The following is a 25,675-nucleotide window of genomic DNA, read 5'->3' as shown; positions in this document are numbered from 1 at the left end:
TACAGAGGGCTGTGTGGTAAAAGCACTCCGTGTATTTGATCTTTTACTGTCCTCTTGTGGGGTCGCTGTAGAAATGGGGACCTTTGTCTCTTACCTTCCAGGGAGTGAGACCAAGCACCCCTCCACCATTGGAGATGGTTCTTGTGACCTGGAGGAGGCGGGGCCTTAAGGAGTTAGGAAAGGGGAGCACGACAGGAGGCCAAGGGTGTGGAGGGATGGAACAGATACAGATGGGGACTGTGATCTGAGAGGCGTGGGGCCAGGAGCGATCCCGGAGAAAGGAGGACCGGCAGGAGCACAGCTGAGAGCTCCACACCCCGCTCCCACATTTTCCCTTTTCCTCCCCGAGCCCCCACCCTGGAACTGGAGGTCTGTGGGGACAGGGCAGCGGCATCCCATCTGGGGTCTTATGAGTCTGCCTTCCTCTGCCTTTTCTCTCTCTTGGCCCCCTTTTGGCTTTCTCGGCTGCTGGTTGACCTAGGACCAAGAGGAGGAGGTCCAGAGCTTCCACAGAGACAGGGGAAGTCCCCGGGCCTGTGTGGAGGGGAGGGCGGCCCTGTGGCAGCCGGGCCGGGCTCTCCTGTGAGGGGCTGGGAGATGTGCTAGGGGTGCATATGCACACGATCTGTCGGGAAGAGAGCTTCTTTGTGAAGTCAGCCGTCTTTCACTGGAATTGATATTTTGACCTGAAACAAAGCAGCAAATACTATTTCTCCATTTCTCAGATGGAAGCTTACGCGTGCCCTGTGAAATGTAGTGTGAAGACCGAAGTCCTAACCAGCAACTCGGCTCAGAGAATTAAGGGAATTTTCCTGTGGAAAGGAGCCTTAGAGGCCATCTTTCCATCTCTGTCGTTGCACCGATGGGGAAATGGAGGCCCCTTGGTGAAGTGCTTTATCACGTGGCTAGTTAGCAGCAGTCAGAACAAGAACACAGGTGTCCTAGCCTCCAGAAAAATGCTTTGTCCCGATAGATAGATAGATAGATAGATAGATAGATAGATAGATAGATAGAAACTATATAATACATAGAAAAAGAATGTGCGTTTGTGCACGTGTGTATTTCTGTCTTTGTGTATTAGGTAGAGAGAGAGAGAGAAGAGTTTTACATTACAATTCTAGTATGTGCCAGGATTTCTAATGCAGTCAGAATTGAGGGACTTCAGTAGGTCAGGATTAATAAGTACTGTGTTATGTAGCCTTATTGCTGAGCTCTTTGACCCTTTTTCTGTATTCCACTCAGCCCGTTAAATGCCTTCCAGGCCACCTCCCACAGCAGCGCAGGCACTGAGCACGTCCCCTAGTAGTGCCGTGATCCCTAGCTGAAGGTTTGGGCTCTACTGAAGCAAGGCGGGTGACTTTGCGCTTTTTCCACAGACCCGCAGTATCACTGCAGACATCTGAACTTGCTTCCATAGGATTCCTCTGCTGGAAAATTAGAACCCTGTCTCTTGCCTACCTCAACATTTTAGCAAGGATCACTGAGATGCGATCAATAAAGTTTTTAGGTGGCAGACTCTATAAGCACCTAGTATCATTGTTTAGCATGATTAAGTGTTGACGATGATTCTGTGACACAGTGTGGTTGTTAGGTACAATACTGCCACCATTATACCAGGATCGTTAATTATAATTACAATAATTTGAGAAACTGAAGAATTATGTGACATTACTTTGTCTTTGACCAGGTATTCTTGTATCTTTTGCAAACCAGGGAGAGGCGTGCTTCTCTCGATGCTAAGGCATTCTCAAAGCCAGATGAGGTAGCCATCTGGGGAGAGGGTGCAGCCCCCCACTCTGGCCCTGCTCTCCTGAGCCCTGAGAGAAAGGCAGGGTGCGCCCTCAGGAAACTCAAGGGCAACCCTGAAAATCTTTTCTCCAGAGGGCACCTTTCAGGTCATACTTGGAGTATAACTTAATCATATTTGGCGAAGCTTTGCTCACAAAGCAAGCGGCCTGAAAACTGTTTTCTTCACCTTGCAGTGAGAGTCTTTGTTATTCAGAAGAGATCTGAAGACCTTTGACCGATTTAGAGCTGTCGCTTTTTCTGGAAAACCTCATCCTTTCCCAAGCAAGGCATTTGTCTCAAGTTAACCTCAGTCCCTCAGCCTGCACGTGGCTTGGATGGGATTTTTTTGTTCTTCCCTTTCAGGTTAATGAGGGCTGCACTTTTTGTCATTTTAGCTCTCATGAGGGATTGAAAGATGCCAGTTTTGAAGTATTCACAAGGAATCTACATTAAATAATTGGGTATCTTGGCAGTTTTTCTGGAAAACTGTCTGAAAGAAAATGGAAGGGCTGGGGCGCCTGGGTGGCTCGGTCGGTTAAGCGTCCGACTTCAGCTCAGGTCACGATCTCGCGGTCCGTGAGTTCGAGCCCCGCGTCGGGCTCTGTGCTGACAGCTCAGAGCCTGGAGCCTCTTTCAGATTCTGTGTCTCTCTCTCTCTCTCTCTGCCCCTCCCCTGTTCATGCTCTGTCTCTCTCTGTCCCAAAAATGAATAAACGTTAAAAAAAAATTAAAAAAAAAAAAAAGAAGAAAATAAAAAAAAGAAAATGGAAGGGCAAAGAGACGATAACGGGACACACTTCCCCGTGAGTTTTAGGGCCCTAAAGGAATCCAACTCTTTAGAATACCTCCCAGATTTTTGTTAAAAAATAAATTATTTCATCAATGGTTTACACTGGTCCATACTTGACTTAAGATATCTGAAAAGCCACAGACAGTGGTCACTCAAATTCCACCCTTAAAGGCACTGGTGTTCCTCGAATAAACCAGTGTGTTTCAACACTAAAAGCTTTTCCCAATTCATGGGGAATGTAAGTTAATGAATGAGATGTTCAATAATTTTCTCCCGTAAAGCATCCCTAAGTCTTTGACTTTCTTACACCCATCAGAATCGAGTGAAAAATACCATCTTGTGCAACCTAGAATTTTCTGTTCCATTCTTCGAATTACTTCCAGTATTTTAAGTAGATTCCAGATCCTCTGCCACTCAAAAAAAAACTTTGAGAACCCCTTGCCATGATAGCACAAAGTGTTATTTCGCAGATCTCTGGAATTTTTGGTGTCTCACCCCCTTGGAAGATTTTTGTCTTCTCAATGAAGGCCAATTCATAGGGCGTGAAGCCAAGGTTATTTTTGGTAACATTATACCACTTACATATGTTATCATCTCTTATCTTTTCCCTATTTTTTTTCTGTATTTTCCTTCCTCCTCTTTTTTTTTTTTTTTTTTTTCCAACGTTTTTTATTTATTTTTGGGACAGAGAGAGAGACAGAGCATGAACGGGGGAGGGGCAGAGAGAGAGGGAGACACAGAATCGGAAACAGGCTCCAGGCTCCGAGCCGTCAGCCCAGAGCCCGACGCGGGGCTCGAACTCACGAACCGCGAGATCGTGACCTGGCTGAAGTCGGACGCTTAACCGACTGCGCCACCCAGGCGCCCCACCTTCCTCCTCTTTTACATTCTCTACCCTTCATCGGATAAAGACACAAAGGCTCCTGTATGCTGAGTGACCCCCCAGGTCACACAGTAGTAAATGGCCAGTTGGTTTTAAATCTGCTTCCACTCAGGGCTGTAACCTGCCCATTGTGCCGTGCCGTTTCTCTCCCTCTTTCTCTTCTACCGCATGCTCCCCTTTCCCTTCCCCCCCCACCTTTTTTTTTTTTCCTTTTCTAACAGTGGTGAAACACATAACATAAAATTTACCATCCCGTTTCTAAATATCCACACAGTTCAGTGGCGCTGTGTACGTTCGTACTGTGCTGCCATCGCCAACATCCGTCCGTCCACAGGACCCCTCATCTTGTGAAACTGAACACACTGAACAACCCCCGCCCCCATCGTTCTTACCATCTTTGTGAATTTGCTCTACGTACCGCCTGTAAGTGGACTCACACCATATTTGTTCTTGTGTGAGTGCTTCATTTCACTGAGCATAATGTGCGTGTTGTAGCATGGTCCGGATTTCCTTCCCATTGAAGGCTGAATGATACTCCATTGTACGCATATTCCACATTTTGTGTACCCATTCATTGGTCCGTGGACACTTGTGTTGCTTCCGCCTTTTGGCTGCTGTGGGCGATGCTGCTGTGCACACGGGCGTACTGCCGCTCCCCCGTCAGTGCACTGCCCCCCTTATCTGCTGCCTATATTTAGGCTTGTCAGCGATCCCCTATACACATTGCATAGCCCCACCAGTAACACTAAGACCTAGAACATCACCGCCAAACTGTATAAGCTATGGGCCATTCCACTTCCTTTTTCTTGTCCTTTTCTTAACTTTGCCTTTCTTTTCAAGTTTGGTTTTAATATGTGTCTAATAATATTTAATAATATATACTCTGTCTAGTGCTCTGGTGTCTGTATATTTCTGTTGTTGGTTTCACTTGGATGGAACTCCAGTGGAACTCTTTGAACCATAAGAGGAATCATAGCGAAGAGTCAAGCAGCCCATGTTTATTGAATGCAAGCTGTTAGGCTAGGTGTGTGAGACAGCGTGTGACGTGGGGTAGGAAGGTGGGGACGAGTGGAAAAGTAGGGGTCGATTCTCAACTTCAAGGAACTTTCAACTGGCAAATATTCATTTGTTTATCATTTACTTTAACGTAGAAATGTTATTGTCTGATTAATACAATGTGTCTGGGATGAATGTGCCTCTCACCAACACCCCCCCCCCCCACCCCGACCACCACTCCACAGGGACATTTGGCAATGACTGGGGATACTTTTGGATCTCATGACTGGTAGGAGAGTGCTACTGGCATCTAGTGGGTAGAGGCCAGAGAGGCTGTCAAACATATGCAGAACACAGGACAGCCCCCAAGTTATCTGAAATCTTGAAATCAAGCTAGCATTTTCTATCCTATGATTTTAATTTTTTGCTAATCCACAATATAGAATATCAAATGCTTGCATGGAATTTTAATACTAAGGAAAATTTCCTAGTAAAGATTTCATTTTAAAAATGTAACTTAGCATGTAATAAATTGGCAGTAAATACCTATTTTAAAAAGAGAAGAACATTAGCATGACTAATAAACTTTCTTTGGATTTGAAAGGCATTGTGTAATTGCCCCTGCATATTTCTGTCTTGATTGCTTTATTTAGACTAGTACTATGTTTAGGTCTTAGCTTCTATACACATATTTTATGAAGTAATGTTGGAGGCCCTGAAGAATGTTTTGCAGCATTGATTTAAAATATTCCATGGATAGCCCACTTGCATTGCAAATTACATTAAAAATATAAACAAAATCCATTCCCAATCTGCCTTTCCATAAAATGGGACTTCTTCCACGAAATGGAGCTTTAACCAACGGAAAGCGTTGAGAAAATCATTTGGAGATGCACTGGCACCCTTCCAGGTGTCCTACGGGGCATGAAGATACCCAGGTGCTGCCCATAGGTCTAGACCAGTCTCTGAAAGGCCAAGGGAGGACAGCATGCAGTCATTGACCGGGAAGTCATGTGGGCTTGAGCCACCGGGGCACGCCTTTCACTGCTTGCCTGACTCTACAAGCCACACCTAGGCTTGTTCCAAGAATAATTGCAAAGCCTGTGGTGAGGTCAGTATGCTCTTATCACCAGTCCCCTGCCCTGTGTTCACGTTCAGGGCTCAGCATCGAAAATTGTATTCATGGTAAGAATCCTTAAATTCTTTCTTAATCGCCAAGGAGAGAATAAATGCTGGCTTCGTGTTCCAGTTATCTGGTCATCTCCCAAAGGTTATCATGAAAGTGCCCATCTGCACATAGCCATGGGTTGATTCTCAGACATCTGAACCCATGTTTTTCTGTTCCAGGACGTGGGAAGAAGGCAAGGTGCTCATCTTTGATGACTCTTTTGAGCACGAGGTATGGCAGGACGCTGCGTCTTTCCGGCTGATATTCATCGTGGACGTGTGGCACCCAGAGCTGACCCCCCAGCAGAGACAGAGCCTTCCTGCGATTTAGTGTGTTGTACAGGCTTGGGACACACTGGAGAGAGGCTGCCTTTCCGCTTCCATCTCCTTGGGTGTAGGGACACAGGTTCCAAGTCTGAGGCCCTTGATTCCTTTGACTTGCAGCCCGAAAAATTCCGAGGCTCCTCCTAGGATTAGAAGACACTAAAAGGAATATTTGCCTTGCTGCAGTTCATGTAGAAAGTACTCTGCTGTACTTCCTCCCATGACGGCTCCCATCTGATGCCACATTTTCAGGTGAACACGGGATAGCTTCTACCTTGTCAGCCAAAGATGCTTTCTCCACTTAGAAGAGGCCTAAATCAGTGTACAATGAGAAGATATGTAGAAACTGTGAATGGATCGCTTTAGCTTGTAATCTTTCTATGCAATTATATTTTTCTAGGGTAGCTAGGCAATTTTGTCATCACGTACCACTACTTTCTTGTTGATTTTGATAACGAGCTGTGGAAATGCTGTTCAATGGTAACTTTCCCCGTGAACCCATACTTCCCTCTTTTAATTATTTTTAGTGAAAGACACTCATAAAAGAAGCAATTATATTTTCCTACTACAAAGGAGAAAGATGTACTTGTGCTGATGTCTGCGGACTGTACTGCTTCCTACCAACTGAGTCCATTTGCTATTTCAAATCGTCATTGAAAGACGGTGTCTTCATTTCTCTCCTCACCATGCAAATGGTAGAGACTCTGTCTTTCTGAGAGGAACTTTTCACACTGAAAGAAGACATGGAATTATTTTATATCGAGGTATGAAAGTGCCACATGAAAATTTTTTTAATGCCAAGAATTAGGACTTGAAAAAGTAACATTTCTCAGAGTAAAAACGTTCTCTCAGGATCAAATAGCGAGGTGGCTGCTAGGACATCGGGCTCCTTGGCCTCTTTGCCGTCTGAGAAAGGGCTGGAACCCAGAGTCTCCTTGCCTGTTGTAGATCCACGTGAGTGAGGAGGTCCTTAGGTGGGTCCCCACCACAAATTTGTAAAAATCTGAAGGATGGCAGAGTGAAAGACCTCAAGAATGCCAGGATCTTTGTCCTGCATTTAGGATGTCCAGATCGCCTTCCTCTTTGACAGAGTTTGGAAGACTCTTGTGTTTCCCTGGCTTGAGAAACTTCTGCCATTTAAATATAGCTTTGAAGTAGCAATCGTTGTCCATAGTTTAGCTTTAATGTTACGCACAGCGTAGAAGTAACAGTTGAAAAATGGTTTTGCCTCCTTATTCCAAAGATGATCAAACGTAGAAGAGTATTAATGCATTAAATATTGCATGTTTCCAGTCCAAACTAGAAATGATAGCTATGTGAATGTAACGATATTCATGTACCTGAATTTTAAGCCAATATGAACAAAAATGCTGAAGAAATGACACAGCAGTTACCAAATGTCATTCACGGGTAGAAAAAAACACTTGTGCTTCCTTTCCATTTAAGGACAAAGAGGGATGCTTTATGTCTTTTAAAAAGAGTTCTTTAACGTTGAAATGGACCCTTTTGGCTTGACGTGAGCTTCCAGTGAGAAGGGTTTGCAAGATATTTTGTTCCCGTCTGTTTTGCCAAAACAATCCCGCTAAAATAGATGAAGAAGCACATGAGGAAAGTATCGAAATTACCAAAGTCCAGAAGAAAAAGCAAACTCTTGAAAATAAAAAGGTGTTGTGTCCTTCAGTATTTATTGAACGGAAGAAATGACTGACAAAGGACAACACAATCCAATGCTCCTGTAAGAATATTCATGTCACTTACTGAATTTGGTTCTTACATGTATACCGCATACACATAAAGAAATTTAAAGTATGAGTTGTCAGTGTTAAACCATCATCTTACGTTCATTTAATGAAATCACAGACTAGAGTAAAAACTAGCTCTTGACTTAATAATTATAATATGGTATTTCAAATCAGGTCACTACAGGAGGTTCTAAATGTTGCCAATTGAAAAGCCAGAGTTATCCCTACTGTTGTAAAGTGTTGGCAATAATTGACTCTGATACCGTTTTGAACACTTGGATCCCTCAACTATTTTATAAACACAAGTAATAAAATGGATTTTCTAATTCACTTTAATTCCTTATCTTTCTTCCCTCTGTCATGGAATATAAGGAAAGCATTTTGGTCACTGCATTGGTAGAATGATTTTCAGTGTTACTATTTTGTTATTTGAAATGTCTACATAAAATGAATTGGTTTTACTTGTACTGTGATACAGTTGGTTGAGAAATATTTTCAATTCTATTTAAATTTTATTTCAAGGGTGGAATACAAAAATTACTTCTTATTCCCCTCTACCAGTAGAAAAAAAAACCTAAAATACTAGATTCATTGAGAAAGAGATGTAATAAATGGTTACGATTAGTAATATCCACGGAGGGTGATTATGGCCAGGTGAATCACCTCCTGTCTTTGAATTTTTTAGTTAATTCTCCCAAACACTTAAAACATAAAATCATATTTTTCTGCCCATTATCAACTCAAATATTTTTTATTTGACATTGAGCACCAACTGGTCATACTAATAAATGCCCATGTCATGCAGATGGCTGGGAGCATAAAATATATGTAAAAACATACAACTCATCTGGGGAAACATGGCCCAAGTAAGGATATCGTATGCTATTCCCTTTCATTTCCTTTGACTGGATAGTTGGGGACTCCATTTCTAAGGAGAATAGACAAAGAAATAAAATGATCTTTGGCATTTTATCCCGCAATCCTAATCTCTTATGTTCAGTATTTGCATATTTAGCCATCTTTAAGGGTCTTCCTCCATGATTGATATGTACCCTCTCAGCAACAGCCAGGTCCCTTCTCCACACCTTGAACTGGTTGCAGGAGGATGGGGGGCGCTAAACGCTTCAGTAGCACTTTTCTTTGCTGTAGTGACCCGAGTGAGGCAATTTGAATGGATTCATTCATCACTGACATGTGTTTTCAATGAGACCCCCACCCCCTCCCCCGCAGATACATGTTGCCTGTGACAAGTCACATTATTAAGATGAAACAATCATATTTCAAGTTGTGTGCGTCTTCCTTTAAAGTCAGATCATGGTAATCAGCTGGTGGCCTGAAAAAAAGATGTGACGTCAAAATCATTCTTGCAGGATATCCAAATAAGCAAACTCCGCAAATAGCCGGACCTACAAGAACATGCCCTTAGGCTGAACAATTCGATGCTGGTGATGAGGTCAAAGAAAATAATTCAATAAGAATGGAAATCACTGGCGAGATTACTGTCTTGGGGCTTTGCACTTACATTGAGCTTGACAATTGTGTCTGCACAGCTTAATTCTGGTGTATCTACTTGGAAGTGTGCTTAATCTTAAATCACAAAAACTGGAAAGGGTGTCTGCGGTGCCTCAGAAAAATCCTTGTCCTAATGGAGTGTGTGCATCAATTTAGTTTTTCCTTTTTCAATTCATTGACTACCGTAAATAAAGGGGAAGGGGAATACCGTAAATAAAGGGGAATACCGCCTTGCTTCACCTCCAATCCCCTCACTGAAAAACAACAACAACAAAGAAAACCCATCTCTCAAGTCTGTTCACTTTGGCTGCTCAGACCGATGGCTGGTGACAGTCATTACTAGGTGGCAGAGTGGAGGGCCTCATGTCAAGCGGAACGCACATGTCTGTGTGGGTCAGTTGCGCCCGTGCTTCCCGGGTGGCTGATACCACTGAAGGCTGGCGATCTGCGGGAGCGTCGGGTGAGCCGGGGTTCAGTCCAGAGCCAGGAGTGGCTGAGTGTTCTCGTTCTCTCCCTTCTCTTCATGTTTCAGGGTCCCAGCTTCTACCACAGACTGAGATCTAATAATAGGGGAAGGAGAAAGAAGCAGTTACAGACCATTCATGGTGGCAACAATTTTGGAACCTTGGAGGGCATTCAGATTTTAAGTTCCCCTTATTAATCCAAACAATATAATCCCCCTCTTTTTTTGTATCTCTCTCTTGCTGGCTTTTTTGCGTTCTACACCACGTATTTATGGGGAGAGGCATCTTGAAAGCCTCTTTGCCAAGATCTTTTCTGGTGGTCAAAGCAACATGTGTGTTCTAGCCACAAGGCTGCCCCAGTGTCTAAACATTCTACGGATCTTGAGATGCATCAAGTCAAATGAATACCGGATTTTTTTAATGTTCCCAAATACTTTTTAGTATTTAGTATTCAAGGGTGGAATACAAAAATTACTTCTCTTATTCTCCTCTACCAGTAGAAAAGAAAAATTACAACGCTAGATTCATTGAGAAAGAGATGTAATAAATGGTTACGATTAGTAATAACATCCATGGAGGGTGATTACGGCTAGTTGAATCACCTCCTTTCTTTGAATTTTTTAGTTAATTCTCCCAAATACTTAAAACATAAAATCATATTTTTTCTGCCCATTATCAACTAAAATATTTTTTATTTGACATTGAGCACCAACTGGTCATACTAATAAATGCCCATGTTTCTCAAGATCATAGGAAACTATCATGCATGATGTTAAGACCACAGGTTTGGAATCAGATTGGTAAATGTAGACTCTGCCCTTGACTGGCTGAGGAGCCTTGGAGGGGTTCTTAAAACTCTCTGGACCTTTATTCTGTCATCTGTAACACAGAACTATTACCTACTTCCCACTGCTATTGATAAGGACTAAAGCTAATCATATTTGTAAAGCATTTGACGTGTAATTTCAATCAAAATTTTCAGAGCATTCTGTCACCATAGTGCAGTAATAGCAATCCGTAGTTTCTGATAAGCCCTCTCATATCAGATGATAACAGTTTCTATTTTGGGTTTACAATGTGAACTGAAGTTATTTTCCAGTATATAGAGAGGTTATAAGAGATAGGTGTGCAATATACATTCAATAAATGTTCACATGCTAAAAAAGAAAAAATTTAAGGGGTGCCTGGGTGGCTCAGTCAGCTAAGTGTCTGACTTTGGTTCAGGTCATGATCTCACAGTTCACAAGTTCGAGCCCCGTGTCGGGCTGTGTGCTGACAGCTCAGAGCCTGGAGCCTGTTTCAGATTCTGTGTCTCCCTCTCTCTCTGCCATTCCCTCACTCTCTCTCTCTCCCCCCCCCCTCAAAAATAAAGAAAAACATTACAAAAATATTTAAACATTAAAATGGTTGAACTTGATTGTCCAGACAAGCAAAATTTACATACGACACGCAATAAAATGTGAACTCAGAAGGCCTGAGTTGCCCAGACCTTCAGGACTATCCCTGGACTGGCTCTTCTGAACCCTTGGGGTATCCTGCCTGATAAAATGTCTCCGCATGCTTGAGACTGTGCACCATGCCATATAGTTGATGCTAAAAATGTGATTTCTTGTGAATGCCTTTTCTGTATGTCCGGGTTTGGAGTCACCCTGTATCAGTGTGACCTCTTGTGGGGTCAGGTAGGGAAGGAGGAATTGAAGACTGCAGGTCTGTGTGACTGACCCCTGTCAGCCAGTAGAAATCCTGGACACCAGGGGCGCCTGGGTGGCTCAGTTGCTTAGGCGTCCGACTCTTGGTCCCGGCTGGGGTCATGATCTCACAGGTTCGTGGATTGAGCCCCACGTTGGGCTCCGTGCTGCCGGTGCAGAGCCTGCTGGGGATTCTCTCCTTCTCTCTCTCAAAATAAATAGATTTAAAAAAATAAAGAGAAATCCTGGACACCACGGTGTGGGTGAGTTTCCCTGATTGGTCACACTTGGTGCATGTTGTCACATGTTGCTGGGAGAATGAAAGTCTGGCAGGACAACCGGAAGCCAGCGACTGGTCCTGTGCACCTGGACCTCGCCCAATGCACCTTTCCCCCTTGCTGATTTTAATCTGTATTCTTTTGCTGTAACAAACCACAACTGAGTATAACAGCTTTTCTGGGACCTGTGTGTCCTGGAAACGTATTAAACCCGGCGGTGGTCGAAATGACCCCCAGAATAATATATAATTACACTAACAACTTGTTCTGTGTGCACCTGGTATTGTTGGAAGTTCTTTAGATGTATTAGCTTACTTCATTTTCACACCCCTGAGGAGTGATGCTATTATCTCCATTTTATAGACGGGGGAGGGGGAGGGGAGGAAGTGGGGAGGGCGAGTAACATAGGAAAGGCAACACAAATAGAGGACAGGGTTGTCACCATCATGCCACTTCCGGGCATACCTAGGGCTGCAGAGCTGTTTATCTGAACTATTTAGTGTTCCTTAGTTTTACCTCACTGTAAAAATAACCCCCCCCCCCCGCACCGGCCCCAGATTCTTAAGTCCATTCAGGATATGCACGTACCGTAGAAAGTTTAAAGAAATCAAGAATCAAATTAGTACAATTGTCTCAAAACAATAGATTTGTACTCTGACTCTACTGTGACTCCAGGCACAGTCCCACTTTGGGTGCCAAGCCTAAGCTTTGAAAGTGAGATGGCTTCATGTGGTCCCGGGACAGGACGGAGGAAGCCCCCGCTTGCAGTGTGGCTCAGCTATTTGACACATTTGCTATGCATTTCCCTCTGCTTTCATGAGGGGTCCGGTGTGTGTGTGGGGGGGGTGTGGCATAGATTTATAGGTTTATAGCAAAGCTGAGAGCCGAAGCATTGCCATAAGCAGGAAGAAAACACCTCCCGAAGTGTGGCCCCTCAGGCAGCTGCCTAACTGCCTTGTCCTCAGGCCCTGGTGAGCGCAGAAGATGCTGCTGGCTGTCCCACTTCGGGGGCCTTGCACTGCGCTTCCCTACTTTCGAGCTGGTTGCTTCTCGTTTACAACGTGGCAAGGGAGGTCACAACCACAGAGTGACAAGGCACCGCAGTGACCCCTCGAGATGAACCCAACAGGGAGTATTCAGTAAGGGGCCGTGCAGCCTCTTCTTGAATCAATCCAAATTGAGAACCCCAGTCCTCCATGCCGCTCCAGAGGGGCGACTCTCCCAGAAACTTCTTTACATTGAACTCAAACCTGTCTTTGCAGCTTCTAGATACCGTTTCTTGTTCTGTCTGCTAGAGCCACCCGTGTACATGTAATCTGCCTGGTCCACACAACCACCCCCCCTTTTTAAGTTCATTTATTTATTTTGAGAGAGAGAGAGAGAGAGCACATGGGCTCAAGCAGCAGCGGGGCAGAGAGGCAGAGAGAGAATCCCAAGCAGGCTCCGCACCTCCAGCGCGGAGCTCCAGGTGGGGCTCAAACGCACAAACCATGAGATGGTGACCTGAGCCGACACCACGAGTCAGAGGCTCAACCAACTGAGCCACCCGGACGCCCTCACATGACCGCCCTCTAAGTGTTTTAGTGCCCTTGTCGCCAGCTAGAACCCAAGATCTCACCATCACTGCCCACCTGCTTGCACTCACTTTTCCCCCATCTTTCCTTAAGCTCTCCTTTCCAGCTTACCTGGTTGGCAAATGAGACCCGACCCCGCCCCTCAGGTGATAGCGAGTGCCGGACAAGGCCATCCAGACCAGCTTGAGATAAACCCCCTGACTCGCGCCTACACGGGACCATGGAGTGGCCTCTGGAACTACCAACGATTACCTTCACCCCATTATAACACTAAAATCTCTGCCCCAGGGGGAACACAAGCCTCATTTACATAACACACAAAATATGTATAGGCACGTGTGCAACCCTACGCCCACCTGCACATATGGTGACAAGGAGCCTCTTTTTAAATATTTATCTTCACCCCAAATCAAAGGAACCTAACCACCCTTGCTCGGGAAGTCATGCCTTTGGAAGTTATTCCCTGTGATCTCCTTATTTGTCGCAAATAGAATTTCTTTTGTGTGACGGTTCACCTGGTGTCGTTTCTCTCTGTGACTCACCAAGGAGCCACCTCCCGTTGGTCAGGTTACACCTTCAGCCCTCTCTTCCTGCCACCACCGAGGCTAACCAGATTCCTCTCGTGCCAAGGTTTCTAAAATTACTGCTGGGACGTTCTCCTGAATCTCTTCATCAACTGGTTGCCCGCAGGGTGTCACCCCAAAATAGAGTGAAGTTATTGCTTCTTGGTTTTTTTTCTTTCTTTTTCTATGCTTCTGTTGAAGCATAGACAATGCACCTAAAATTGTATTAGCCTTTCTGGCACTCACTCAACACAGCTGAGGGAAAATTTAGCTATATTTGCATAGGCTGCTGGTAAACCATTCCTCTTCCATCTTGAAGGTGCATGGTTCAGTATCCAATTTCTTCTTCTGAAATTTGGCTCATATCTCTACCTCTGTCTTTTTGGATCTCGAAATTTGTTATCCATCCAAATTATTGTCTGTGATTTTAAAGAGAATTAGATTGGTTTCCAAACTTCCCCTCCCTATTTTGGGAGCCACTGTGGACAAAAATTCAGGGCGCCTGGGTGGCTCAGTCAGTTAAGCGTCTGACTTCGGCTCAGGTCATGATCTATCCGTTCGTGGGTTCGAGTCCTGCATCAGGCTCTCTGCTGTCCGGGAGAAGCCTGCTTCGGATCCTCTGTACCCCTCTTTCTGCCCCTCCCTTGCTTGCGCGCTCTCTCTCTCAAAATAAATAAGTAAACTTAAAAAAAAGAAAAGAACAGATCCACAACATGTCAAATATTGAATTTTCAAACAAAAATCACTTATTTACACTCATGGTGAGAAATGTTTGAGGATGTCTCCTGAGCAAATGTTCAGGAACCTTAGTTTTCTTGTGGAAATATTGCTTCAGTTACCCCAAGCTAGACTCACACACAGATAGGAGATTACTGTGATAGGCACCCAGAAGACAGGGTGTTCGGAGGAGGTGAGGCATTAGCTCTAGAAGGACAAGAAGGAAGGAAAAGGCTATTGTTCACACAATGACATCATTCGCAGTGCTCATTCGGGCGACTCTTCCTCCTTCCACTTGGGGTCAAATTTAGATCAGTGTGATTTCTTTCAATACCTGTCCTGACAGCAGGGACACAATGCAGGCTTTTTTACCTCAGTCAATACACTGTGTGTCTTGGTAAAATTGATCAATTTGGAGGAGCCGAGCATGAGGAACGGAACTTAATGTTTTCTTTTTTATCTGCCTTTCCCCTGATTGAGACAATGACCATAGCCTTTTTACTCCCAGCATGACATCATCCCACGTGCCTGGTCGCACAATGGACATTCAATACAAGGAACACACTGCATTGTGAAGTAGTTGAAATTCACTGGGGAAACAGAAAGCAAACGTTGCTTTTTTTACAAATCTGGTATAAATAAAGAACCCAAGAGAAACACCCTCCTTAAATGTTTCCCTCTGGACATTCAGCAGAGTCAAAGTACTCTCTAAGAAGACCGATCAAGTGCTCACTGATAAAAGTGTCTCCACCACGGGTAAACAGAGTGCTCAGAAATTGTGTATTTAGCGCATTAACCACTAAGGAGCCTCTCGCCTTGCGACTTCCTTGTCCAGATCACTCTCGGTGGTAATCTCTCCATTCAGTGGCTTTGCCTCCTCACAAGAAGCTTGACACTTTCACAGAAATAAACATTTCAGGCTTTTCTCTGGGGTCCGCTTTCCGACACTGAAGCCAGCTTGACCCCAAGGGCAGACAGGGGAGGGATTTGAGCTATTTCCGCCATGGTTATCTCAGTGGTGTAGCCAACTACCCTAACAAAGCCTTCATTCCAGCCTTGATGGCAACATTTTGTTTTCCCGCCATTATATTCATTCTCTCCCTCTCTCCCTCCCCTTCCCTCTCTCTTTTTACCCACTACCTTCCCTTTCACTTCTCTAGCGTTTGGAGCTTTCCCCACTCCATACCACCAAAGATCTTTAGCCATGGTTGAATTTTACTGATTACGAAAGCAATTAAATTCCAGAAAGAACAAGATAAAGGTGGGAAATGTTCACGGTGAGCCAGTCCATTTTGCATTGACCAATAACCGGACTGAGACTTCTGCTCTCAGAAGTTTATTTCCAAAACTTTGTTTAGCTACTTTATCTTCAAAGTCATCACTACATAGCGTTCTTACTAATGAACTGCCATTGCCTGGCTTTGACTATGCAGACCCCAAGTGAGGAGGACACCGGAACTCTGCCCTTCAACCGTAGGCATTCACCAGGCATCACGGGAGGCCAGAGATAGAAGGAGGCTCAGAGGCAATTAAGTCAAACCCTCATTTAACTCAGGTCCTAACCATTTGTTTTCCAGGGACCAACCTCATCGCTCCATCAGGAAGTATTCCATTACCCTGGTTTTACTTCTTAAAGTCAAGGATGGGCTTGTTTTTGTGGAATAGCATGGAACTGCCTCATATTCTAATGAGCCTATGTAAGGACTTCTAAACAGAAAGAATATTTTTTTTAAATGTATCATTAAAGAATTCTTCTAAGTAATTCTATGAAGCCTCCTTTTCTCCCTGTAGTTTCAAGTATCAAGGACATTTTGCCAGGGAGCTCCAGCCTGGCCTTGAATAATGGCTTCACCACTGGCTTTCTGATTTTGGGCAAATTCCACCTCCTTGTATGTAAAATGATATGCGAGGTGGGAATAAAGAGGATTCGATGAACGAGACTATAACGTGTTCAGCTAAACATGCCCATTCATTTTTAGCACTTCTTATTCTACCCCTTTTGCAGATAAGAAAATTAAGGTCTGGGAACACTGAATTCTTTCATAAATGCAGCCACAAAGCATGGATTCAACTCAAAGTTCCAATTGCTTCATTGTAAAGTTTACCAGAGAGAATTGTGTGTACTCATGCATTGTGAAGAACCAACATTTCAAAATTGAGAAAGACTAACATTTAAAAAATTCAAAATAGATTATTGCTCATGAATGCTAACCTTACTGCCTTACCTTGTATTTTTAGAAGTAACACAAATTTCCATCTGATTAGCAATCATTTATGTAGCTTTCAGCACAACATATTTATAGTTGTTTTCACTGGGAACAATTACTGTTTATTGAACCAAACAAATCACGAAGGATAAATCAATAAATCATTTTTTAAAAGATAAGCTTAAGTATTTCTCGCATAAAGCAGCAAACCTTTTCCCCATCAAAGTGAAGAGATAACAAATAAACCTCCCTCTACTCTGGCAATACAGTTTGCCACAATTTACTGAACTGGAAATAGAAAGAAACTGATCCAAGAAAAATATTCTATTGCTTTTGAAGTGGACTATTTTTAGAGTGAGCTAAACATTCAGCTTAGTTTTTGCCTTTTATGTACCATAACTCAATTTAAATGTATAATGTATTTCTATTTTGCTGTGATGGGCTTGGGCACTGACTACTGATCTTATAACAAGGAAGAAAGAGCCAAGAAAAACTACACACACCTTCAGAAAGGCTGGAGGCCGTTGCTTTTGTGAAATTAGGCTCACAAGTAAATAGGAGTAGAGCAACACTGTCCAATACAGAGCCCTAACCGCACGTGACTCTTGAGGACCTGAGATTGGGCCAGCCTGAATTGAGATCGGCTGGATTTTGAAGACAGTATTAGAAAAAGAATGTAAAGTATCTCAATACTTTTCAAAATTACATATTGAAATCATAATTTTTGTATATATTGGGTTAGATAAAAACATCACTAAAATTAATTGCACTTATTTATTTTTGGAATGTGGCTACAACTTCAACAGTTTAACGTATGTGGCTCCCATTATATTTCTGTTGGGCAACATTGGTCTAGTGCTTCATATACTCCATCATGCCTATGGCTGAGCCTAGAATAATACTCTAATCCTCATTGAAAAATCACAGCCATCTTAGGGGTGCCTGGGTGGCTCAGATCGTTAAGCGTCCAACTCTTGGTTTTAGCTCAGGTCATGATCTCATGGTTCGTGGGACTGAGCCCCATGCTGACAGCACGGAGCCTGCTTGGGATTCCCTCTCTCCCTCTCTCTCTCTGCCTCTCCCCGACTCATGGTCTCTCTCTCTCAAAATAAATAAATGAACCGTAAAAAGAAAAAAAAGGAAGAAAGAAAAAGAAATTTATAGCCATCTCAAAGGACTTCAGCAACATTACTGTCTGCCATTGCCAATATTCATCGTTCTAAGCTCATTCCACGCATTGATTGATTTAATCTTCCCTTTGACACACACAAGGTCCCATGTGACCTGAGAGCTGTTTACTGAGTACCACTGTTGTTGCTTGAATCCTAACTAGAAAGAAACTTCATTAGTTTAGACTCCATTAATTTGCTATCATTTAGAGGGAGGTTAACATATACCTTTATTTTGTCCCTAAATGAATAAGTGATATTTTAAAAACTTTAGAAATTGTAACTACCTGACGAAAAAGAAATAAGTTCTTTCTGCACATATAGCAAAATTACTACTAACTTGGTTAATACTGACGTTATGACTACAGATGGTTTTTGCCGTTCCTTGTAAGGGGCCTGGGAGAAGTGAGCTGGAAGAAGAAGGCTAGGCTACGGATTAAGTCCTTCTTCTCATCACTGCCTCACTGACTCGTGGTGGGCGCTATGGAGTACCTCACTCAGCTTCTCTGGCCTCACACTATTCACCTGTAAAATAATCATTTTGGGTGGGGTGATATATTCAGCCCCAAGATTCCATGAACTCCACCAGACTGACTTACAATCACCATTTGTTCTGAAAAACCATTAAATCTTGAAAAGCACTTTTCACAGTTCTCCAATTCAGATGTAAAGCTAAATTGACTCACATAGTCTAAGTCCCTCTCTGCCTCATCATTGGTTTTTACCTCCTTCTAGAAAAGCATAAAAGTACTACAAATGACAACAGCTGGCCAGGTATGGAATGCCTTCCCTGAAGTTAGTATGTGACCAACACCTTTAGATCTTGAGAGTCAAAAAGAGTTATCTTTTGAAAATATTTTATACTTCTCTAAGTTTCTTCTTTTTAAAAAATTTTTCATCTTTATTTTTGAGAGAGAGAGAGAAAGAGGGAGAGCAAGCAAGCAAGCGGGGGAGGTGCAGAGAGAGAAGGAAACACAGGATCCAAAGCAGGTTCCAGGCTGCGAGCTATCAGCACAGAGCCTGACGTGGGACTCGAACTCAGGATCCATGAGTTCATGACCTGAACCGAAGTCAGATGCTCAACCCACTGAGCCACCCAGGAGCCCCTGTACTTCTGCAAGTTTCTAAATGTTGCATTCAGATCTGCCAGGTGCTACATAATAACTATTTTCCTGTGTCGTTGATGTGTTTTAGTTTATTTAAAATGTCTTATCGCTGCACATGATCTGTGCTCAGAGAGTAGTTTCACGCTGCAGAGGAAGCCACTGCCCAGTCTGTAGCCACCAAGGCTGTTCCAGCTTGCACAAAAAATCCCACTCAGCGTTTAGTAAACCTTGTTGGCCACGTCTGAAATCTGTCTGAGGAGGTTTTGAAGAAGTTTTCAACACACGCTTTATTTGGATATTTTTAGAATTACCACCTACAGGAGAGTCTCCCATCTCCACAGCTGGTTATAATTATTGTCACCACAGTCACCGTCATCGGCCGCCACCGCAACCATTGACCGAACGCTTCGTGCAGGCCAGGTTTGGCACTGAGTAGTGCCTGCATTATCTCTGTTTAATCCTTACAATAACCTTCCGAGGTGGGTATTATGAATCCCATCTTGCAGATCAAGAAACTGGGCCTCGGAGAAGTTGACTAATTTGCTCAAGATTTTCCTAGTTCGTTGTGCAACTAGAATCTGAACCCAAGTATCACCAATCATCTGTTATTTATTTTTTAAAAAATGTGATTTTTAGGCAAGCGAATGAAATCAGAAAAGAAAATAGAACTTCATTCAGGAAAGAAAGCGTTCTAAGAATTATAGGTTATGTGGTTATATCTTCATCGATAATGACCAGTGGAGTATTTAATCATACTTCATAATTTTTCTAAATGCACAGCATTTGTGCAAATAGCTGGGAACGCCTATACAGATGTGCAGTTGGTCGATAGGGCAAGTCCAGTAGGGTGAACCAAGGGAGCCGATTAGATTTCACTGAGAACAGAGCTCAGCCACCAAAAGACGAGCCAAGGAAGGGGTGTAGGGAGGAAGGGACAGGAGAAGGGAGCCAAGGAACCCCGCGCTGGAAACTGGCGGCTGCGAATGGACATCCGCTTAGTTTATTTACAAAGGGGCTTATCGCTCTTTAGGAAGCTATGCGTTCCTGTTAGAGTAACTCCAAGTTTCTCAGCTGTAAAATGAGATCGTATTACCGTTTTCTGCACAGCACTATGAGAGATAAGAGATATAATAAAGTGCTCAGAGCTCTTTCAAGGAGAGATGATGTAAATTGGAAGGGTTTATCTTTTCACTGACACTTCCCTGAGTATGATCTTCTGACTTGTCTGATGACAGAGAGAGCCCGAGTGGGCTTTGAAGAAAGCCAAAGACTGCAAATTTAGAAAATAGATATGGAGCAGACGATCTACGTGAAAAAAAGAATTTTAACTTTACCGAGCAATTTACTAAATAATTCCTATAAGCAGAGCCACCCTGGGGCACCTACAAGGTCATAAGTAGTGTTGTTGGGCCCAAGTCCTGCATAGGAACCCCAAGCGTCAGAGTGAGGTCTAGAGATGTCTTAGGACCCAATCTATACCCGAACCAGTCAGCTGTTCTTACAGTCGTTCCAGATTCTGTGTGTGTAGGTTTACCAAATTTTGAGGAATGGCATGATTCAGGGGTTCTGAGATGGTCACGGGAGCATTACAAAAATATGTTCTTCACATGCAGATATTTCTGGAGAGGTTTTCTTCTGCTCCCAATCATAACTTAAAACAGCATCGCTGCAAATGGCTGCAGGTGCGTGCATCACCTGCTTTGGATGGAGTCACCTTGCATTAGAATTAGACCGGCACAAAGAGCTGCCAGTGTCAGAGCATTCCTACTTGTTCCTAATTATTCTCCTCCCTCTGAAATTGGTGGTGCCCACCCTCAGAGGAGCTGCTTTGGTAGAACTAGGATATAATGTCCCGAAGCAGGTAGAGAAATGCCAAAAGCTGTCAAGAACTAAGACAATGAGGATGACTCATTCGCTCTGAGTTTGAAAAGGATGGCTAGCGTTCTCGATAGAAACTACCTCTTCATAAAAGTCTATTTTTTGAGTCAAATGACAGTATGTTCACGGATCTAAATGACAGTATATTCATGGATCTCCTTTGATATTACTGTATGAGCCTGAATTCCCAAACGTCTATATCTTCCCCACTCACAGTGGGGTTTGGGGACAGCACAGTGCATGGCAAGCGGGAGGGAGTAAGTTGCTTTTCCACTGTATCTTAAAGACAGGGTAGAAATCGGGGCTGGCAGAAATGGGGACAGATATCCATGACAGCTGCAGCAGCTCGAGCAAAGGCAAATCCCACCCCCCAAAAGGTGCTTGATAACCTTTGTGGAATGAATGAAGGAATGAACACACAAGTAACATGAGAACAGTCATGATAAAGGAGACAGAGCATTTAACTTGGAAAGAAAAGAACTAGATTTAAAACACTTTTCCACCTACTAGCTCTGTAATCTGGCCTAAGTCATTTAATCTCTGCATACTTGAGTCACTTTATTTATAACGTGGGCAGAATAATCTATTTTTAAATCTATTTTTAAAAGGCATCTATTTTTAAAAATCTATGTATTTTTTAAATCCCAAACACCTGAAAGGTTCATTTTTCAAGAAGGCTCGGGACAAATCCAAAAACATCCGTATCTGCTCTGGCTTGTGGGAAAAATCCTACAGTTCAGGGCCTTGCCATTTAAAGCGTGGTCGTCAGACCAGCCCTATGGACACCACCTGAGAGCTGGTTAGAAATGCAGAGTCTCAGGCTCACCCCAGACCTATGGAATCAGAAGCTGCATTTTAACAAGATCCTGCTGCTTTGTGCACAAGTTAAAATTTGAAAGCATTGCTCCAGGGGCATCTGGAGGTTCAGGTCACGATCTCGAGGTCCGTGGGTTCAAGACCCGCATCGGGGTCTGTGCTGACAGCTCAGAGCCTAGAGCCTGCTTTGGATTCTGTGTCTCCCTCTCTCTCTGCCCCTCCCCCAGTCAAGCTCTGTCTCTGTCTCTCTCTCTCTCTCTCTCAAAAATAAACATTCATTTTATTTTTTAAGAAAGAAAGCATTGCTCCAAATCCAACACTGCGGAAACCTGCTTCTGTCTACGTCAAGAAGAGCTGTAAGCATTTGTCAGGTGCGGCTCATTTCCAACCACATTCCTGATTCTGTTCCCTAGTTCACTCAATATCTTAGAGGTTTAAAAGACTTCATGAAGGGTCTTACTTATGAGAGAATAATAGTGCTTAATAGAGAATAGCTTTCAGTTTAGGAATATCTGTCTTCGTCTCTGAAAAATGATTTGCGGGGGGAGAGGGGGGAGGACAGGAAAACATTTCAGAAATTCCAAGTTGGGGAACTGAGGCCATCCTGCTTTTCCACTTCACATTTTTCAGCATCTATGTCATACGATACGTTCTTTCACAAGGTTCGAGCGCACGCTGTATGCTGAGAAAGAAAAAAATCTCTGGCTTCAAGGCACTTACATGAAAGAGAAGGAAGTTACTATCACGACCTCTGTCTGTCACCTCTGGAGCTAGTTCATACATTGGAGAGGGGATGCCAAGACTCAGTAGTCAAGTCAGAATTATGCCTTCTCGAAGCTGGGGATCAGTCTAGGTGTTAGGCCACAGGACTGACCCAGTCAGAGATTCCTTGATTGCAGAGGTGGTGGGGGCTGACACAGACAAACAGAAGCAAATGGGAAACTCTGGAAGTTGAGAAGTGCTGGGAAGCAGGTGATGAAGAAGCCCCGGGGAAAGGAGACGTGCTGCTTAGTAAGAATGCTCCTCCAGCAACTTTGTGTATCTGTGGTGGGAACCAGCTATCCCGCCTCATTCTACCCTCCACGAGGGTAGAATACACATTGGGTATCCTAAAGCATACCTGCGAGAAAGCGGTGTTCCCTTCCTAGAACCAACCCACAGACACCTTCCCCGTTCCTCCATTTGCAACACTGCAACTCATTCAATTCATTTTTCTTTTCTTTTTTAATTTTGTTTTGATGTTTTTATTTATTTTTGAGACAGAGCATGAGCAGGGGAGGGGCAGACACGGAATCTGAAGCAGGCTCCAGGCTCTGAGCTGTCAGCACAGACCCCGATGCGGGGCTCAAACTCACAGAGTGTGAGATCATGACCTGAGCCGAAGTCGGACGCTTAACCGACTGAGCCACCCGGGCGCCCCTCAATTCATTTTTCAACTTGGACGATGCTTTATGTCTGTCTATAGTTCAAGCCAGATAAAGGGTTACTGTGCGTTCACTTGGATTATTGCTTTACTTTGGTTCAAATGAAAGGTCCTGACTGACTTTCAAAATAACACAAAAGTCAGATTTTACAATAACGCATCCAGATCAATAGGCGGAACTATGATTTTAGTCAAACGTCAAAGACTCACCAGAAGTATAACCGCCTGAGGTAGGTGAATTCTTACGAAAATATTTCCATTAATTTTGAGCCCTGTTCTTTCATTCATTCTTCATTCAGGGAGTACGCGCTGGACATTTATCTTTGGCCTGCCTCTGAGCGAGGCCCTGAGAACGTAAACCGCAAGCATGCTACCTGCCCCCCTGAGTACCCCTTTGCAAAGCTACGCCACCACCTGCAGTCTCGTTCCTGTTCCTTCTGGCATTCTCCGAGGCGTTGTGCCACCATTCATCCTCTTTCTTCTATGTCCAATGACAGGGCAAGGGCTCAGGGCGATGACTCCTGAGCATTTTGGTCAGTGACTGGATGTCTTTGTCTCCTTACAGCCGTCTCCGGCCGACACCCATACCTCCTTGTGCACGAGGCCCCTCTCAGCTCCATTTCCCTCCCTACAGACTGAGATTACATGGTTAAGCCCTTAATCTTTCTCTTGGCCATACCCTGAACTACCTAATAAAATCCAACAAATCCCAACTTTAGTTGGGCCCAACAATATGGCTCGTCCGGGTCAGCCTGGTAGCTAATGAGAAACGCAGCTCACGCTACCCGGTAGCATGGAGGTCACTGTATACTCCTTAGCACCTCTCCTACCTCTCCTCTCAATACTGTCTTACACCTGCTATGTTTCCCCTGAAAGCAATTTCAAACCCTCCCCAACTTTCCACAAATTTTAATCCACACACCTCCGTGTCACCTTATCCAAACCACCCCCTGCACACCACTTTGATCTCACTGGTAGGACTTGCCTACTTCCCGGGGAAAATGGTAGCCAACAGACCCATGAGAGCCGAGCCCCCCTAGCTCCAGGCCACCACAACCACATTCAGTTGTCTGGTTACTGCTGAGGGAGCTTCCTCAGCAAGTCAGAAACCTCCTCCACTCAGGTGCTGGGTCCTAACCCGTCACACCTGCTTGGTCAGGTTACTAATTAGGTTACTAATTAGGTTACTATTCATTCCCATTTCTATGTCTTCAAATTCGCCCTCTTTACTGATTTCTGTGCTATTAGTCTTGAAAGATCCCCCTCTCCTCATTTTCCAGTAAAAGAGGAAGACGATGAAGAAAAGGATAAAGAGCAGAGGAAGACAACGATGAAGAAAAGCAAAATAAAACAAAAGCTACAGTAAAAACACATACGTCTCCAGATACAAAGATCTCCTCCACCTTCACAGACAAACCCTCCATGATGATTGTTTCTATTCTCTGTCTCTGAGCCTCACCTCCCATCTGCATCTGAGCTGCAATGTCACCTTCACGCTTGCGAAGGCTAGCGATGGCCTTCAAGTCATGAGGCCCAGCGGACACCTTTCAGTCTTCATCTTGCTTGGTCTCTGGCAGCAGTCAATTGAGCTGACCCTCCACGGTCCTTGAGACTTCACTCTGTCCCCTTGGCTTCAGGGACACCATGCATCTGGTTTACCTCCTACCACTTTGGATGCTCACTCTGGAGTTCTCCATTCCCCTGGCATGCATTCCTTTCTTTATGCCTTTGGGTCCCTAATTTATGTTCATTCCAGAATCCTTTTCTGAGCTTTAGAACCATATGCGCAACTGCCTACGTGACCCACTGCGACCGGGTGTCACGTAACTCTTCACACCAACCATACCCACACCTGAACTCATAACCTTCTCCCCCAGAGAAGGGAGGTGCTCTCCCCAGCCCCTCCTCCAGAGTTGCCCATCTTGGCAGATGGAATTGCTCTCCATCGAGGTTCACGTGCCAGGGACCTCCAGTCATTCCTGAAAACTCTTTTATTTATTTCGCATAACCACTTGATTGTCAGGCCTTATTCTACCCTCCAAATGTTTTTGAGTCTGTCTTCTTCCCTCTGTCCCTGTCCCACCACTGTAGTCCAAGTGTCTATTATCTCTTACCTACGCTGTCTCAGGAGCCCCAGATGGTCTTCTCACTCTTACTTTCTCCCACTTCAGTTCAATCTTCTCACAACAGAGTGAGATTTTTAATAAGCTCGACCTATTCATATCTTTTCTCTGCTTAAAATCTTTCTATACCTCTCCACTGCTCATAAGTCCAATATCCTTTTTAAGACCTATGCGGCCCTACACAGCAGGCCTTGCACACATCCCCGGCCATCCTTCTTCTTACTTTCTGCTCTCCAACCATGATGTTTTGGTTTATTTTTTAAATTCTGTATTTCATTGAGTCTGAGAGGTCATTAATAGAACATGTCCTGATTTCTAGAATTAAAAAAAAAAAAAGTTTATTTATTTTGAGAGACAGAGAGACAGAGAGGGGAGGGGCAGAGAGAGAGAGGGAGAGAGAATCCCAAGCAGGCTCCACACTGTCAGCGCAGAGCCCAGTGCAGGGCTCAATATCACAACTGTGAGAT

The 25,675-nt window shown here is 44.0% G+C and overlaps 2 protein-coding genes across 2 annotated transcripts in view; one reads left to right on the top strand and one right to left on the bottom strand.

The window, feature by feature from the left end:
- The window catches only part of ASPH (aspartate beta-hydroxylase), a 225,241-nt gene extending 217,215 nt beyond the window's left edge, over nucleotides 1-8,026 (top strand). Inside the window, exon 25 of the mRNA XM_042924217.1 lies at nucleotides 5,805-8,026. Coding sequence (XP_042780151.1) covers nucleotides 5,805-5,955 — 151 coding nt within the window. The 3' untranslated portion in view covers nucleotides 5,956-8,026. The remainder of the gene's footprint in view (nucleotides 1-5,804) is intronic.
- An 89-nt stretch (nucleotides 8,027-8,115) lies between these two features.
- The window catches only part of CLVS1 (clavesin 1), a 160,991-nt gene continuing 143,431 nt past the window's right edge, over nucleotides 8,116-25,675 (bottom strand). Inside the window, exon 5 of the mRNA XM_042924213.1 lies at nucleotides 8,116-9,762. Coding sequence (XP_042780147.1) covers nucleotides 9,675-9,762 — 88 coding nt within the window. The 3' untranslated portion in view covers nucleotides 8,116-9,674. The remainder of the gene's footprint in view (nucleotides 9,763-25,675) is intronic.

Source organism: Panthera leo, chromosome F2, assembly GCF_018350215.1.
Source record: "Panthera leo isolate Ple1 chromosome F2, P.leo_Ple1_pat1.1, whole genome shotgun sequence".
Lineage (NCBI taxonomy): Eukaryota > Metazoa > Chordata > Mammalia > Carnivora > Felidae > Panthera > Panthera leo.
Note: the sequence above shows the minus strand (reverse complement) of the source record. Positions and strands in the feature narration are given on the sequence as shown.